The 15,548-nt window shown below is 43.3% G+C and overlaps 1 protein-coding gene and 1 long non-coding RNA gene across 2 annotated transcripts; one reads left to right on the top strand and one right to left on the bottom strand.

Moving 5' to 3' along the window:
- The first annotated feature begins 2,726 nt into the window (after positions 1-2,726).
- Positions 2,727-3,820, top strand: LOC135383419 (uncharacterized). Its single transcript, XR_010419865.1, has 3 exons — positions 2,727-2,802; positions 3,642-3,715; positions 3,781-3,820. It is a non-coding gene; the product is annotated as an uncharacterized LOC135383419 (long non-coding RNA).
- A 4,214-nt stretch (positions 3,821-8,034) lies between these two features.
- Positions 8,035-9,125, bottom strand: LOC135384597 (uncharacterized). Its single transcript, XM_064613795.1, has 4 exons — positions 9,057-9,125; positions 8,668-8,746; positions 8,425-8,564; positions 8,035-8,365 (listed from the first exon to the last, which is right to left on the bottom strand). The coding sequence occupies exons 1-4, from the start codon at positions 9,123-9,125 to the stop codon at positions 8,120-8,122; spliced, it is 534 nt and encodes a 177-aa protein (XP_064469865.1). The 3' UTR covers positions 8,035-8,119.
- Positions 9,126-15,548: the final 6,423 nt, after the last annotated feature.

Raw genomic sequence — 15,548 nt, 5'->3', positions numbered from 1 at the left:
ATAAGTGGTGTAGGTACCACAGGAGTTATCGGTTTTATAGGAGCAATATAGGTATTATAGGAGATGTAGGACCTGCGTCTCCTATATGATCTGTACATTGCGTGTATGGGGACACGGTATGAAATTTGGCTGTGGCGATACATGCATACACATGCACTGAACAAAAATAATAAGAGAGGAGTCCAATAAAATACCGTCTACTTCCCTTTATTTATTAATACCATTCACATTTTTTTACATTCAAGGACACAGCTGTAAAGGCTTGCACTGCCGTGGAGCAGATGACGGAGTTGCATGGGTGAGGCGTAGGCCTTCATCTGTTTCACAGTAAACACAAATCAGTGAAGAGCTCTGCAACGTACTTTGGCGTGACTTGCTTGATGTCTTTCAACATTTCCGTGACGCATCTGTTCATTTTCCCACGTCGTGTGTGTGCTGGCTCATCTGCGTTGTTCACGAAAATCGATCCGTGAAAAGCATCTGAAATTCACAAATTCGTCGTAAGTAGCAGGGCCACTGGAGCATCACATGTGACATCTTCCCCCTGATAAGCGTTGGAGGTTTACCAATAGGGACACTGAGCTAACAGATAGAGATAAGGTAATAAGAATCACAACGGTAATATTCACACTGAGAGCATAAAGTAGGAGGAACCCACATGCTGGAAAGGATATTGAACAAAAAGCACGAAACATGACATTACTGGCACACAACTAACCTTTACTTCACCAAATCTCAGGGCTTCTGGACGTATCTTCCAACACGCACACAAGAAAGCACGTCCAGGCATCACCTGTAGAGCAGAATAACACATCCACAGCAGTTCGGTGCACCAGAGGAGCCCAGAGCCACAACGAAACGCGTAAATCCGGATGCGAAGCAAACGCGTCCGACCTCAACGAACTTTGCAAGCGAAATGGGCGCGAGAGCGGCACCAGCGCCAGAGCCCCGCCTGGTGGCGGCGGTGGAAGGGAAGGAAAATGCATGCTGTTCAGGCGCTCCTCGCACTATGGCAAGAGAACGGAAAGTCGCGCGAAAACGGGACTAATACTATCGAAAAGAAGACGCTTTCCCCGTCAAAAGGAGACCTCAATCGCCTTTCTACGCCAACAAAAACCCGATATCGAGAAAAATGCCCCCGGCCCTATGTATAAGAGGGCCGCCGTTGCCACGGTGTCCTAACTCGGGAACGGAGAGGGATAGAAAGGTGCCGTATGTTTCTACGCGTTGCCTATGTCGAGTGCGTTTATCCATTAAAAGGAAATTCGCATCCGCGGCGGGCTTGGAACCTGAAAACGGGGACAAAGTCAGGAAATGGTGGTCGGTGTCAGGAATTTCGAGAATGACGCCTTAACCGCTGGAAATGGACGGGTGGTTTGAATGAGAAAGTTGTAGAGCAGAGAACAGAGCACGTGCACACAAAATTTTGACTGAATCGGACGTCGGGTATGCGAGTTGAGACTCCGAACAGTGGGAAGCGTTTCAGAGTTGCGCTAGCCACACTGGTCGCCTTGTCATACTCTTAAGCCGATATCGCGAGAACGGAACGTCGCGCGTCTACGGGATCAACGCTGTTCGAAAGAGCACATCGAGACTGTCACAACGAAGGGAAACACGACCATGTCGCAGCAAGGGGAACATTTTTTGGGGAATAAGCCGTCGGTCTCATGTACAGGGAGGCCAGTTAGCGCGGAAACCTGTAACTCGAGAACCGCTAAAGTTGGAAAAGTGTGGTAAATTTTACCACGTGCACCGCGTCGATAACAGTATGCTCTCCAAAGATACATCATGTCCGACGCGAGCTTATTTCCGAAAAAGGGCCCCGAAGTTCGAAAAAACGGCGTTTCTAACGCGTCTCTTCGAACAGCTTCTAAACCACTAGAGATCAGCTGCTAGTGTGACTTGAGCGATCGTACAGCTATTCCAGACCTGTTCGGACCTAAATTTTGGTCTCGATCCGACAAACGGGGCGAGAGGTACGGGACTTTGGAGGTGTCGGAAGCACCGGCGGGGGCCTTGAACTTCCAAATATCTCGGCAACTGTCAGGATTTCTCCGAAGCCACGAGCATGCAGGCGAAGGGGAAAGAAACGGGAATTCGTCACAAAAAAACGCGTCCCGATATGACAGCTGCAGGCCAAGATATTAGACCCGGAAACCCATCGAGCGACAAAGCAATGTCGCTGGATGGGGTTCAACAACCACTGGACGGTTGAAAAACGCCAAGTACTGTAATATGCCAAATGTGTGCATGGAACACACGCATCATTTTATGTTTGGTGTTTGGTCGATCAATAATGGACTTGTACACTGTTAAAAAAAGACCGTAAATTTACGGAACGCCGCCCACGGAACCAGAGCTTCTCTTTTTCATTGCTGCTCCAATTCCGTAGCGGCACATGAACCGTTGGTATCCCATCGTCTTTTCCAGGAATGAGTAGAGCAATATCGCTCAAAATGAAATATTTTGTTCAGACCACGTCACGATTATACTAGCAGAAACATGGAAGACGATACATGTCTTCAGCGAAGCACATATTTACCGTTTCTAAACGATCCAACAGGGATATCGCAATATTCGGGCCTAACTGTTTGCTCGGATGAATGTGGCAGACTCAAGGACGCCGGCGTCTCGCCGTCAGCGAGTGCGCAGCGCGGAGCAATACAGCATTGTCACTTGAGCCGCTAACCGGAAGCCCGCGAAATTCTTTCGTAGACGCATGAGACGCTCCGTGAAGTTTTAAGTGTTTGGAAGTGCATCTAGTGTTTGGTCTTTGGCCGACTGTACCCCCGCAAAGCAAAGGTAAGTTCAAAACCTGTTTCGTTGTTCCACCACTATACCAAGTCAAATACGAGCACCACTTGTAAGCATGGTTGCAAAAATTGTTTCGTTGCATACGCGTCTCAGCAACGGTGTGAAACAGCAGGAAAGCAGTGTCTGTGTGTGTCACTGTGTGTAGATCATGAGTAGAAATGTAAAGAGTTGCCGTTCAATCGTGCAGGGGGAGGCTAGTGAAATAATTTGTGTTTTGCTGTGATCGCGCACAAAAAAATGATAAATGTTGTGACTCTATTTCCCCCCCTTGGAGCTGGTTTAAACGGAATTCCTCTGTTGTGGAATGTTCACCTAAAAGTGTCCCAATCTCCAAAGTGGATATCATTCCGATATGGCCTGTTATACTTTCCATTGAAATCTGTTGCATTTGCACTATAGGAAGGCCTCCTGTTTGCAAAATTCCGATCCTCTACAGTTTGCAATTCATCAAAGAGGTCACATTTCATAGTCTTTCCAAACAAATGTACCTTTCACTAGTCTTAGCGGCGTCAAAATTTTCACCAGTAACGGTTTCATGCTCGCACAGCTGAAGGCTGTTTATAAATGGATCCCTTTTTTGCACTCTTTTGGTAGGTGATATACGGGTGCACTTTGTTGCTGCAGAAATGTTCTTCCCGTCGAGCTCTTTTCGACCATCTGCTATCACATGAAGATTTTGCAAGTGATGTTCCTTGTACCATAGAGGGACGTAATGCTGCTTCCAAGAACTATAGAACCAATTCCTCCATGAGTCATCCTGAGGAAACGCCAACACATTCAACACAAAAAGTATTGTCTTGAAAGTTTTGTTCTGTGGCTTCTTGCAGCCAGCCGTGTGGACAGTGAAGAAGCAGATATTGCACGCTGAAAACATCACCTCATCACAGATGCATCGTGCACTGTGAGTTGACAGTCCCTTCTTGTGTGCTTCGACAATTACTATTCTTGGGACTCAACATACAACAGGACACTATCTTGTGGTCTCCAGAGACGAGTACAACCTGCGCTTCGGGAAACCGGTACACATCTTTGTGGAAACTGGCCTTGAGGTGATGCCAATTTTTCTTTTTCGCATAACACCATCAAGCTTTCTACCAGACCTGAGTCTATACCATCTTGAATCTGAGAGACAAGTGTATATTGTTGTGTGCGATCGTCAGAGTTAATGGACAGTCATCCATATTCAGCTTATGAAGTAATAAACTCTGTTGTTGTCTCCCTCAGAATATCGCTGCTCAGCCATGATTATGGAGGTATATATAGTGTGTTTAACCAAATTTTTGCAAAATATATACACTACTTCTGTTTTGCTTATTAACTTCGTTTTTTGACACAGAAAGTTCCATATGAGAGGTACATATCTTTCCCTGTGCATGCTACAGTTGTTGCTATGTGTGTGGTTTTCAGAGCTTGCTCAATGCTGCTGCTTTTTCTGTTTCTTTCTTGTTTACTAGACGTTCCTGAAGATCAGGAGTAGAGATCACAAAAAGAAAAACTTTGTGTCAGTAACACGTCTGAGGGGCTAATCAGAGTTGCTGTGGGTCATGGAATTTGTCAGGAGGGCAACATACAGGTATGCCACTTTTGTTATAACGTTTATAACGCTCGCATGAGCTTCAATTGCGTTGTTGTTCTAAAAATCTTTGTCACACCAGTTATTACTTTCTAGGTGTTTTTAATGGATGAGTTATCACTTCGCTCTATGGTTGCTGGTGCTGAGAAATGCCTCGATGACATTTTTCACTGTTAAAAATGGACTGTGGAAACAAGGTATAGTGCATATATCTCCAGATGCCACTTTGCCCTCTTGCTTGGGGCTTTAAGTGCCATTTTTTGTTTTGCTTTCCTGTTTAGATCAGTCAACATGTGTGAGTGCACCTTCACCAATCCCACAAATGCCTCTCCTCTCACGAATTTATCACCCTTGGGAGAGCCTCAGCAAGACAGTACTTGATGCATTGGAAGCAGACAATGTTCTGCTTCCCTCTCAACGACAGGAAGTGGCACACATGGCAGCGTCATGGCCCTGCATATCCATTGAAGGTGGGAGGCACTCCTGATATTTATTGACAGGTATATTTGCTGTTTGCATGGCTTACCTGGATAGAGAACAGCAGATATTAAAAAAAATGTTGTGACATGCATTGAAATGTTGTAGGACAGCATATCACATACTGGTAAAATATACCATCTTGAAACTCACGTGATGTAGTAGAGTAACAAAAAACTGGTTTGGAAGTTTAGATGGTGCTCTAGCTTAGATTATCTGCGGGCCTGTCTTGCAAGAACCCTCCTTACATTATACTACATATTTACTCGGCTGTTACGATACATACTGCAGTAAATACAGCAGGCGATGTAACACATACGTATAGCAGAGGCCATATCAACTGCTAACCTTTCAGAGACATGCATATGCTTCACATATGGTGGTGTCTCTGCCATGCTGAACTATGCTCATAAGCATGTTTCACGAGTGAAAAAAAATCCTATCTATGTGCTCAGAAATTTGTTGTGCCACTTGCAGTGGTGGACGTGTAGTGTTCTTCATAAACTTATTTGGAATGGTTGGTAGAGAAATGGAGTGATTGTCCTGATCATTACACCATGTGAAACTAAGAATATTTAATGCAATTATTTTGAATACTCATAAGGAAATTTAATTAATTGGTTGTGATTTTAGGTACCTGGTTAGTATCATTGAGAACGGAGGGAGCCAGCAGGCATAAAACAATCAAGAGGGATACATACATAAATGCGTGAGGCAATGAGGGCCGCAGATGAATACAGCAAGAAGTGGGAACATGTAAGTTGTAAATGCTTCCTACGAGCATATTACATTTCTTTATTCATCAAATAATTTAATTTGTTGTGGAAGTATTATGACTAAGGAGGCTCAGTAATACTTTCTTTTCTTTTCAGCTCATGTGATACATAGCGGTCAAATGTTCCACCACCAAAGTCATGCACAAGTTATTTGTAGTCTTTTCAGTAATTTCCAAAATAAAGGGTTATTATTGAAAAGCTATCCTCTCTCGACACACAAAACATGAGAATTGAACAATTAACAATGAAACAAAATCTCTGGACATCTCGCATTGATCATAAGGACTGTAAAGGAAAATAACAGGAAACCAGCTAGCATCATGGTCGACAGCATTTATCCCTGTTTTAAAGCGGAATCATCGTTTCATTACTGCACAGGGCCCCGTCATTATAATTAGTGAATTGCTGCCATAATGAAGAGGCACATCACGAGTACAGTTTCCTATACTTACTGATATATAGCAGTACCTTGCCCAAACGGCGCTTCAGCCGTGATGATGTACTATTTACTGAGTGGTAGCAGTGCACAACAGACTCTACACCGTTTTTCTCAGTTACGGGTGCATTCCTGTACATTCGCCGTCTACCATCAGAGCCGTAACGGAAGACTACGGGGACTTGGCTGGCATCAACGGATAGCAGCATTCGGTCCAGTTTTGAAACGGAATATTTTCTTACAGTGTATGTATGTTCCAAAAATGAATCGAACATCAGCCATTTTAAGCTGCAGCTTAAAATGACTGATGAAACACATATCAGCCCTACTAAAATCAATATAAAATTTTACATGTAATTTTTTAATGTAATTAATTAATTAATTTATTGATTTAAAATTTTTACATGAAATTTTTAATTGAATTAATTAATTAATTTCTTGATTTAAAATTTTTACATGTAAAACTTTTATATTGATTGATTCCTGCACGTTCTTGCTTGTTTCAGGGTTTCAGGGACTTATAACTGGTCGACAAAGGATGACTCCTATGTGGCCGTATGTGACCCTGTACAGAGTTGTACGTAACGCGTTACTAGAAATTGCGTTACTAATAATCAATTACTTTTTCAGTAATTTTTTAACGTAATCAATTAAGTTTGTGAGCAAGTAATTTTCCAAGTAATCTGATTACAATTTCCGGTAATGAATTACTGAGTAATCGATTACTTTTTTAACCTTGTTTCAACAATGGCAACCCTTTTCCAAGCCAATCTCTACTTCTGTTCCACCACGAGTTCGACTGAAGCAATGACGTGCAATTGAATGTGTAATTGTAAGCAATGACTGAAGCAATGTGACGGCAGTCTCTAGTCCACATGTGTTCCAAGCACACCACAGTAATACGATGATCCCTTACGACCGGGACCTACTGGAGCAACAGTAAAATAGGTGACTGTATTGATACATTGTGCGGGCTGAACATAGCAATAGTAACAAAACGACGCGCATGCTTCGACGTGGATGTTTCGATGTTGTTTTAAGTGTGTATTAAATCTGTAATAAACGCGTGTATGTGTTTTGTATGTTGCTTTCAAACGTATTTGTGAATTTCACTTATCATGTACGTTGGTGTCTCATATTAGAATTTGCAGCAAGAGCTGCATCGTTGCATTGACCTCAGGCTTGTTGGCTTTGGTATGGCTCACAATTTAAAAGCAACGGTAAAAGTAACGCGTTACATTTTTAATCGGTAACGTATTACGTTTGTGATGAAGTAATTTGTAACGGTAAAGAATTACTTTTCCCGCAGTGGTAACAGTAATTGTAATCAATTACTTTTTTCGAGTAACGTGTAAAACTCTGACCCTGTATGACTCCTGCATGGTCTACATATAGGACCCGTGTAACTCCTACATCCTCAATGCAGGAACTTATGGGTCCTGCATGGTCCTACATGACTCCTGCATGGGCTCGTTTAGGATCCCATAATGGCTTACACAGGAGTTATATAGGACCTTATAGCTCCTACATGGACTCGTATAGGATCCTATAATGACCTACACAGGAGTTCTATAGGTTCCTAAATAACCCATAAGGATCCTGTAGCATCCTATATAATTTTACACAGGACCTATATGAATTACTTATGGGTTTTTTCAATAGGGGACGTATTAATAAGTTTCCCACATGTTAGCATGCCCAGCTTTTTTTCATGAACAAAATGATGAGGTAAACTTCTAAGCATGTCACCACGAACCTTTCAATGCACTATACCTATGATCACGACGGCTAACTTTGAGGGAGCAGCCGCTGCTCGGAATATCGATGGCACCATTCTTGAGGTTTGTATCCCTCTCTGCCGCCACTGGATCTTGGACTTCCGTCTCTTCACAGCCTGTGCGACAAAAGCTTTTATTCTTTCGAGTACAATACGTGTGAACGAAAAACAAAACGGCACTTATCTTCCCCTTGGTTTTGGCGTAAGTATTGCACTAAAATTATGTCCTTCTCGAGGCGCCTTCAGAAGGTCCTTCAGTTTTCCATTCATGCCTTGTGAACGTCGTCATTCACGACTACTTGTTGCTTCAGCAGCAGCGCCTTGCTGTGTGCAAGTGGGTAGGACCAGTCCTTAATGTCGTACATAAGAAGGCACAGGACGACGGCCTTTTCCAAAGTACAATCATGGTGAAGTGGTATGCGTTCTCCTTGGGTGCCACCATAAAGCCATTTCTCAGGTTCCGTAAAGAAAACGGCAAGTCTAGGTGGCAACTGCCCATCCGGGTTGAATGACTGAGGATGGAAATAAGTACACAATGAAATACTTACTTTAGAGCTCACATGTAACTCACCTCCTTTACTAGCTCTTCACCGTGGTCTGTGTCAATGCTGATGGTTCGATGCCGTCCACCCTGGTCATCCTCGACGTTGATGACACATCGCTGTTCACCTGGGAACTGAGCCTTGTCTGTGCTAGCCGCTTGAAAATTCCCTGTTAAAACGTGAGGTGTGCACATAATCAGAGCTGGGCTGCCCTGTGATGTGCAACACAGATGTGGAAATACCCTCCCACAGTGTGTCATGTTAGAGCTTACCATATTCGTCGACACAGGGGGGCGGGCGATTGAGTCTCCTCTTGACGTGGATCACACACTTGCACTTTATTTTAGTTTCCTAGTAGAAAGATCCCAGGAATGGTTGACTGATTATTGACTCATAAATCACCAGAAAGGGACAAAAACATTGTGCTAAGCTGCATAACGGATTTTAATAGAAAATATATCGCTTGGAATACTCCGCGGCTTTCCACTTTGCGTTCGTTCCCGACGAGTCGCTACAACTCTCAAGCTGCCTTCACTTGCCGAGAACAGATCGGCCCTTACAGTATTGTGAATTTGTTACGCGATCGGTAGGCGTCCACCGGCAAACTGATGTGATGGCGTCGCATAGACTACTGACTTTGCATACCTGCCTCTCCGGGTACCCTTCTGAAGAAACGAACAACAGCTGCCGTCACACGCTGGCATGCACCTGCATAATCCACTGCACGCATCACGACAAAGCGTACTGCAGCAGATCTAGATCTAACGGGCCCGGCTGTGAACGTTCGTGACGGCACGAACGCGAGCAACGGAAAGGCAACAGTATTTCACATGAACAAAAACGGTATTTGGAACGTATTTTGCTTTACGTAAGAACCTGTGTTATTCAAACGAGGTACAATGAAGAACGTCGTCATCATCATACGCTTCCGCGGTTACGATATAACATACAGTCACATGCACTGAGTCAAAAGACGGGACATACCTATTTCGATTAACGCTGCATGCTTCGACGCGTAATGATCACAGTAGCAGCACTGCACCCTCGTTGCACAACCATTATCGTCGTGGTCAGTAACGAACTCATCAATTCATAGTCAAGTCGCAGTCCTCGTCAGTGCAGCGTCCTCGCAGGACCCCACGGACGCCGGCGTTTGTCAAAGTTATCCGCCTGTGTCCGTTGATGTCACAAGATTAAACTGAGCAGTAGACCCAAGCTATTGTAGAGTATACTCACCAACTGTCGCAGCGTTTCGCAGGCCGCGAAAGCCAGCGTTCCACCATCTGTGTGAGTTGCAGTTACCAAGCGCAAACGCAAACCAAATGAAATCAGGCGCAGATTCCTGTGCAAACTCCTGTGGAAGTGTTGCCAACTGCTGTCCGCCGTTCGCCCGAAATCAGCTACATCCTCAGCATATATTTACCAATCCGCGAATGAGGAACATCACCTAGGATTGTTGTTGTGTTTTCTTCTATTATTATTATTACAGGCGACTTTTGAGATATGTGAAGCTGGGTTATGATGTCCTCCCGTGAATAATGATAGCGAATTCTCGCACACCAAGATAGAAAACTAATTCTGTAGACTGCGTTGAATGGCACTCTGGAACATGCACTTCGAAATAACTTTAAGCATTAATGAGCTGATCCACAAATGGACATTTTGGTGTTTCCTTTTAGATAAGCACATGCAGCATGTCACGTGTCCCGAATTCCAAACCTTGGAGGCATATCGTAACTGCTTTTTTTTTTCTTTTTTAAGGGTAACTCGGGCTATGCGTAACCAATCTTTTACAAGTTACGCGCGTCGTTTTCATGTATAGTAACCGCTAAAAACCGCTCTAACACAAGAAGCCACTTATAAATCTAGCCTAACCTCTACGGTCCACGACAAGTAACCCTTATTCTGGAAGTTATGCCGGTTTAAAAGTAACGTCTAGAGTTACTGGATTTAGAGTGTAGGTTCGGAAATCTTGTGGTTGTGTATGTGAAATTTTTCATTTTTTTTTTATGGGAAATTCACACTACATCTGTTTCTTTTTAGAATCCCCCTCTACACCTACATTTTCTATGGCACCCTTACGGGTGCTAAAGTTCAGTGAAGTCGACCGAAATAATTACATGCTCTTCTTGTGTGCCAACGTAATGCATATGCCCAAATTCTGTGAAACTGTTGCTTTGGGTGCTGGTATCTTGCAAGCCATCTCCCATATGTCATGTATTAATTTCCAGAAGCTGCCTGATGACCGTGCATGTTCATCACTCGTTACTGAAGTTAGGTGGTTAGTCATGCAGAGGAATCTATATTACTTTACTACGAATTCAGCATTGTGTCCCACACATCTGCTCCCAGACTTTGTCCTTGATGATGCAGTACACCATGCTCACTACATTAAACTGTCCAGTTGCATAGATTTGTGCTGACACAACTGCATGAATATGTCGGGTTCTGCAGAGTGACAACTACCAATGTGGCTAAAAAAATAACTGAAATTGTGGAAGAAAGGTATACAATCATGTACATTTCAATAAAAGCAATACAGCACATTGTAGCTAAGATGGACCTGATTTCAAGTTGCATCCTTTTCTTTGTATGAGCTTATATGCATTGTATCCATTTTTTCACTGCAGACTTCCTCTTACGGTATGATATAGATCAGAAAGCGAGCAGACATTGATCAGTGCTGCTGCTTGCTGTGGCACTGAGATTTCATGCTATAACGAGCGCCTCTAGGTGTTTCTTGCTGTGATATTCCACTGTGTCGTTTCTCAAGAAATAGTACAATCTCTCAGTACAAAGGTGTACAGTCAAACTGTATAACCATACAGTGCAGAAACGTAGCCTGTGCAATAATTTCTCATAGCTTTATCGTATGTGCAAACAACGAAAATTAGTCGAAGCAGGTTACAAGGACGGACCATACAAACATGTAAGCCTCAAACGTCCAGTTGAGTTACTTAAATTATTGTCGGTATTTCAGGATGTCTGCAATCTAGTAAAGCATGAAAAACTGGGAATAGTCTGAGAACTATTGCATGAACGGAAAACTAAAAATATGTCATAGTGGTGAAGAGCTGCTGAAGTAAAAATACACTAAATAAGTTTACACAATTGTACAGTGGCCATTATCTTTCTCATGGCATCACACAAGCCTCTTATGTCATTTCACGGTCAAAGTTGAGTGATATGTGTCAGAGTGAAGTGATGGCTGTAACTGCATCAGTATGGAAATTCTGAACAAGAAGACCTAAAAAAACTGATTAAGGAGTGATTTGAAAGATCCTAGTGCATGATGCGGTAGTCCGTTTTGCCGTTCTTCTGTCCGCGTCTTTTTGTCGTCATCAGAAATCATGAAATTGTACCAACTACCCCGCCTTCATACGCTTGTTTAGTGCATGATATGCTGTTGGTAGCCGTATTATTGCATGGCATGAGCTGTGGGGAATTTTTAGGCATTGGTGGTGGTTTGGCATCTAATGGTGCGATGATAATGCTAGTGAAACTGCTTACAATGCCAGTACAGAGTCGAGAGAGAACTTTTAGATAACAAACAGAGGATATAGATAGATAGGAAAAATATATAAGTCCCCAACCAGGTATGTAAAAGTCTCTCGGTAAGAATATATGGCTTTGAACAAATAAGCACAACGCAATTCTTTAACAAAATATCAGCACAGGCTTGTTTGTAGCTGACGTTGCAGCTGTTGTTGTGTGTGTCTTCTTTGGTGCATTCCTGTTTGCTCCATCGATGCAGCTGTTTGCACATTGAACATGTCAATTAACTGGGGGGGGGGGGCAAATATTGAGACCAACAAATATCGTGATTTCAGCAGGGCAAGTGATACTGATGTTGTGGACATGCTGGAAGAATCTTTTGACCGATTTGTTGTGCTTTGTGAGGATACCGCAGTCTCTGTTGACAAAATGTGGCTTTTCTTTAAGAATTTGGCCCTGGAGTGCATCGAAAAGTTTGTGCCTTTGCGCACAGTGAAGCGGAAGAAGCGTAATCCTTGGGTAACGCGTGAGATTTTACAGTTGAAACGTAAAACAAATAGGATAGAAAGATTCCATCCAGGGCACAAAGGCTCACTCCCGGTACCGCGTCAAAAATTGCGTTCACTAGTATGCCGTTCTCATTTCCACTTCTTTAATGTTACTATGCACAACTTTCTTAAACATCATCCAAGACGGTTCTGGCGTCATCTGGTTAAGAAGGACAATAAGATTAAAGAGATTAAACTCAATGGGGTGGCAGTTGTCGACGGCGCGAGAATCGCGGATGAATTCAACGGATGGTTTGTCTCTGTGTACACCAACGACGACTGTACAGAACCACCTTTCTCTTCTACCTGCTTTGGTGTGAGCGATGTCGAAGTGTTCACAGAGGGTGTCTTATATAGGCTTCTTTAGCTGGACACGAAGAAGGCGTGTGGTCCAGACGGGATACACAATGCTTTTTTACAGCGGTATGCAGAGTGGTGTTCAAAGTTTCTTTGTGTGATTTACCAATCCAGTTTAAGATCGGGTGAAATCTCGCCTGACTGGAAGGTAGCCAAAGCGGTACCAATATTTAAAAGCGGTGATAAATCAAACATTACTAACTACAGGCCGGTATCACTACTAAGTACTAGTAGCAAAGTTCTGGAACATATTGTCTTTAAACACATAATTAGCGTTTTGGAAGAAAGTGATTTCTTGGAGAAAGAGCAGCACGGCTTTAGGCGAGGTTACTCGACAGTTACGCAACTTGTACACATAGTTCATGACTTTGCCTCTGTTGTAGACAAAGGTGGTCAAACGGACGTTGTGTTTTTAGTTCTATCAAAGGCATTCGACAGAGTTTCGCACACTAAGCTGTTGTATAAATTGAAAAACATAACAAGTAATGATCGTATACTGCAATGGTTTCACTCCTGTCTTACTAATTGTAAGCAGTTCGTGAGTGTTGGTGGAGCCCATTCGCATTCCTTTGCAGTTCTCTCCGGAGTACCACAAAGGTCCGTGCTTGGACCGTTGCTGTTTCTAATTTTTATAAATGACCTTTGCATCGCCATTCCGGGAATCCAGTGTCTTTGCTGATGATTGCATTTTGTATTCTAGTATAAACACTACTAACGACCAAGCCAAATTAAACAACTGTCTGCAATCTATTGTTACGTGGTGTGAAATGTGGCAGATGGAGCTCAATGTGAAAAAGTGCGTGTTCATGTGTGTTACAACGAAGAAAACGTCGTTGTCCTTTCCGTATAGCATTAACACTACTGTGTTGAGTAAAGTGGAGAACCAAAAATACCTTGGTGTATCAATAGCATCAAACCTAAGCTGGGCCGAGCATGTTGAACAAGTTGCTACCAAAGCATCCCGTAAACTTTGGTCACTGAGGAGGACGATGCGGCACTGTACGTCTGCAGCGAAGCTGACGGCTTACGCTACGTTAGTGCGGCCAATTGAGTACGCGGATATTCTTTGGAATCTCTACGTACAGACGCATACTAACATGCTAGAATCTGTGCAGAAAAAGCCCTTCGATTTATGTATAATGCATATGGTCAGCACACATCTTCGACTTCACTCTATGATAAATCTGGTTTGCCAACCTTGGCTCAACGAAGGAAAATTCGGCGTCTCAAGCTTTTGCACGATATAGTTAGCGGTACTAATGGGCTCAAGTTCTGCGATTACTTAACTTACAATTCGAGCCGATCCACAAGACTCAAACATAGTAAATTAATCCGCGAGTTTCGTTGCAATAAAGATGTGTTTAAATTTTCTTTTTTTCCTGGTACTGTACGAGAATGGAACAAATTGCCCTCTTGTCTTACACAAATTTCATCACCAACCCGGTTTTTACAAGGTCTTGTAGGCTAACTTTCTGTCTTGACTTCAGATGTTTAACACTTGACATTTTGCACTGTGTATAGCCGTATGTTGTATGTGTTGTATGTAGTGTACTCACCTCATCTGCCATGGCCATCAAGAGATGGCCGGCAGTATCTTTCAAATAAATAAATAAATAACATGGTCTCAATAAACTACAAATCCTAAATGGCTCAGATGCAGTGCAATGGCCACACTTCGAGGTAACTCGTTACAAGTAACTCGTTACTGCATCTAAGTTCCTTTTTTTTTTTGGTAACTTGTAACTTAACTCGGTACTTTTGCGCCGTGTTAACTTTCAGAGGAACTCGTTCCTTTTTCAGGTAACTTTGCCAAAGTAACTTAAGTTCCAAGTTACTTTTAACTCGCTTTTCACTTACGTCCACATATTTTCTTGCTTTCTCTCCGGTTCCTTCATGACATTTTTTTTTTGCCATAAAACTTGATAATCAATCAATGACAGTCTTTTATTCAGGAAGTAAGAAACGGTGCCATTGAAATCCAGCTGAACTATTGTGCGCCCACAGGGAGTAAGATGCAAAGCGTTCGAATAGACCTCTACCAGAGAAACATCATCATGACATTGGTAGACAGACTGAAACCGAAACAAATCGGAAGGAGAGGGCTGGGTTCCACGAACGGGCACTTGTTCGCTGCCTCCCATTGAAAGAAAAGTAGGACCAAGGGTCGCGTCCCTTTAAGGGACCATATCGTAATCCCTTCAAGACCGCGGCTTTCGGGCGCGATTTTGTTCACCTCTAGCTTCGAGCGTATTTCAATTCTACCAAATTTTGACGCTCTCGAACACTACCACGTCATTTGTTTACAAAGAGGGAGAGGTCTATTGTTGGACATAAACGAAAACGATCTAAGCGTGTTGCACTCCTCCGCAGGCAACTTAAGGTGTGTGAGTGATAAGTTATCACCGCACAAGTATCACCGGTACCATCTGTACACGTGGGACCCGTGTTAGCGATGGGGGGCGCTGCAACGATAGCTAACGGGCTGTAAAAGCAAGGCGAGAGGCTTTCTCGGGAGTTGGGATTTCACCTGCCGTACCGGCTGGAGGCCACATATTCTTCTCTCTGTTACTGTTGTGGCCAAGGAAGTCGATAACGAGGAAGCGCGGGAGCATGCGCTGGGCTCAGCTCCCGCCACGCCATTAAACACTTCTTTCCTGTTCTCTGAGATCGACGGTTGTCCATTCCCTGTCTCTCGTAGCCTATGCTACAAGTGGTGACCCGAACATTTCGAGTTACGCTCGGGGCAACCAGCC

Source organism: Ornithodoros turicata, chromosome 2, assembly GCF_037126465.1.
Source record: "Ornithodoros turicata isolate Travis chromosome 2, ASM3712646v1, whole genome shotgun sequence".
In the NCBI taxonomy this organism is placed as follows: domain Eukaryota; kingdom Metazoa; phylum Arthropoda; class Arachnida; order Ixodida; family Argasidae; genus Ornithodoros; species Ornithodoros turicata.
This window is presented reverse-complemented; position numbering and strand designations above follow the sequence as displayed.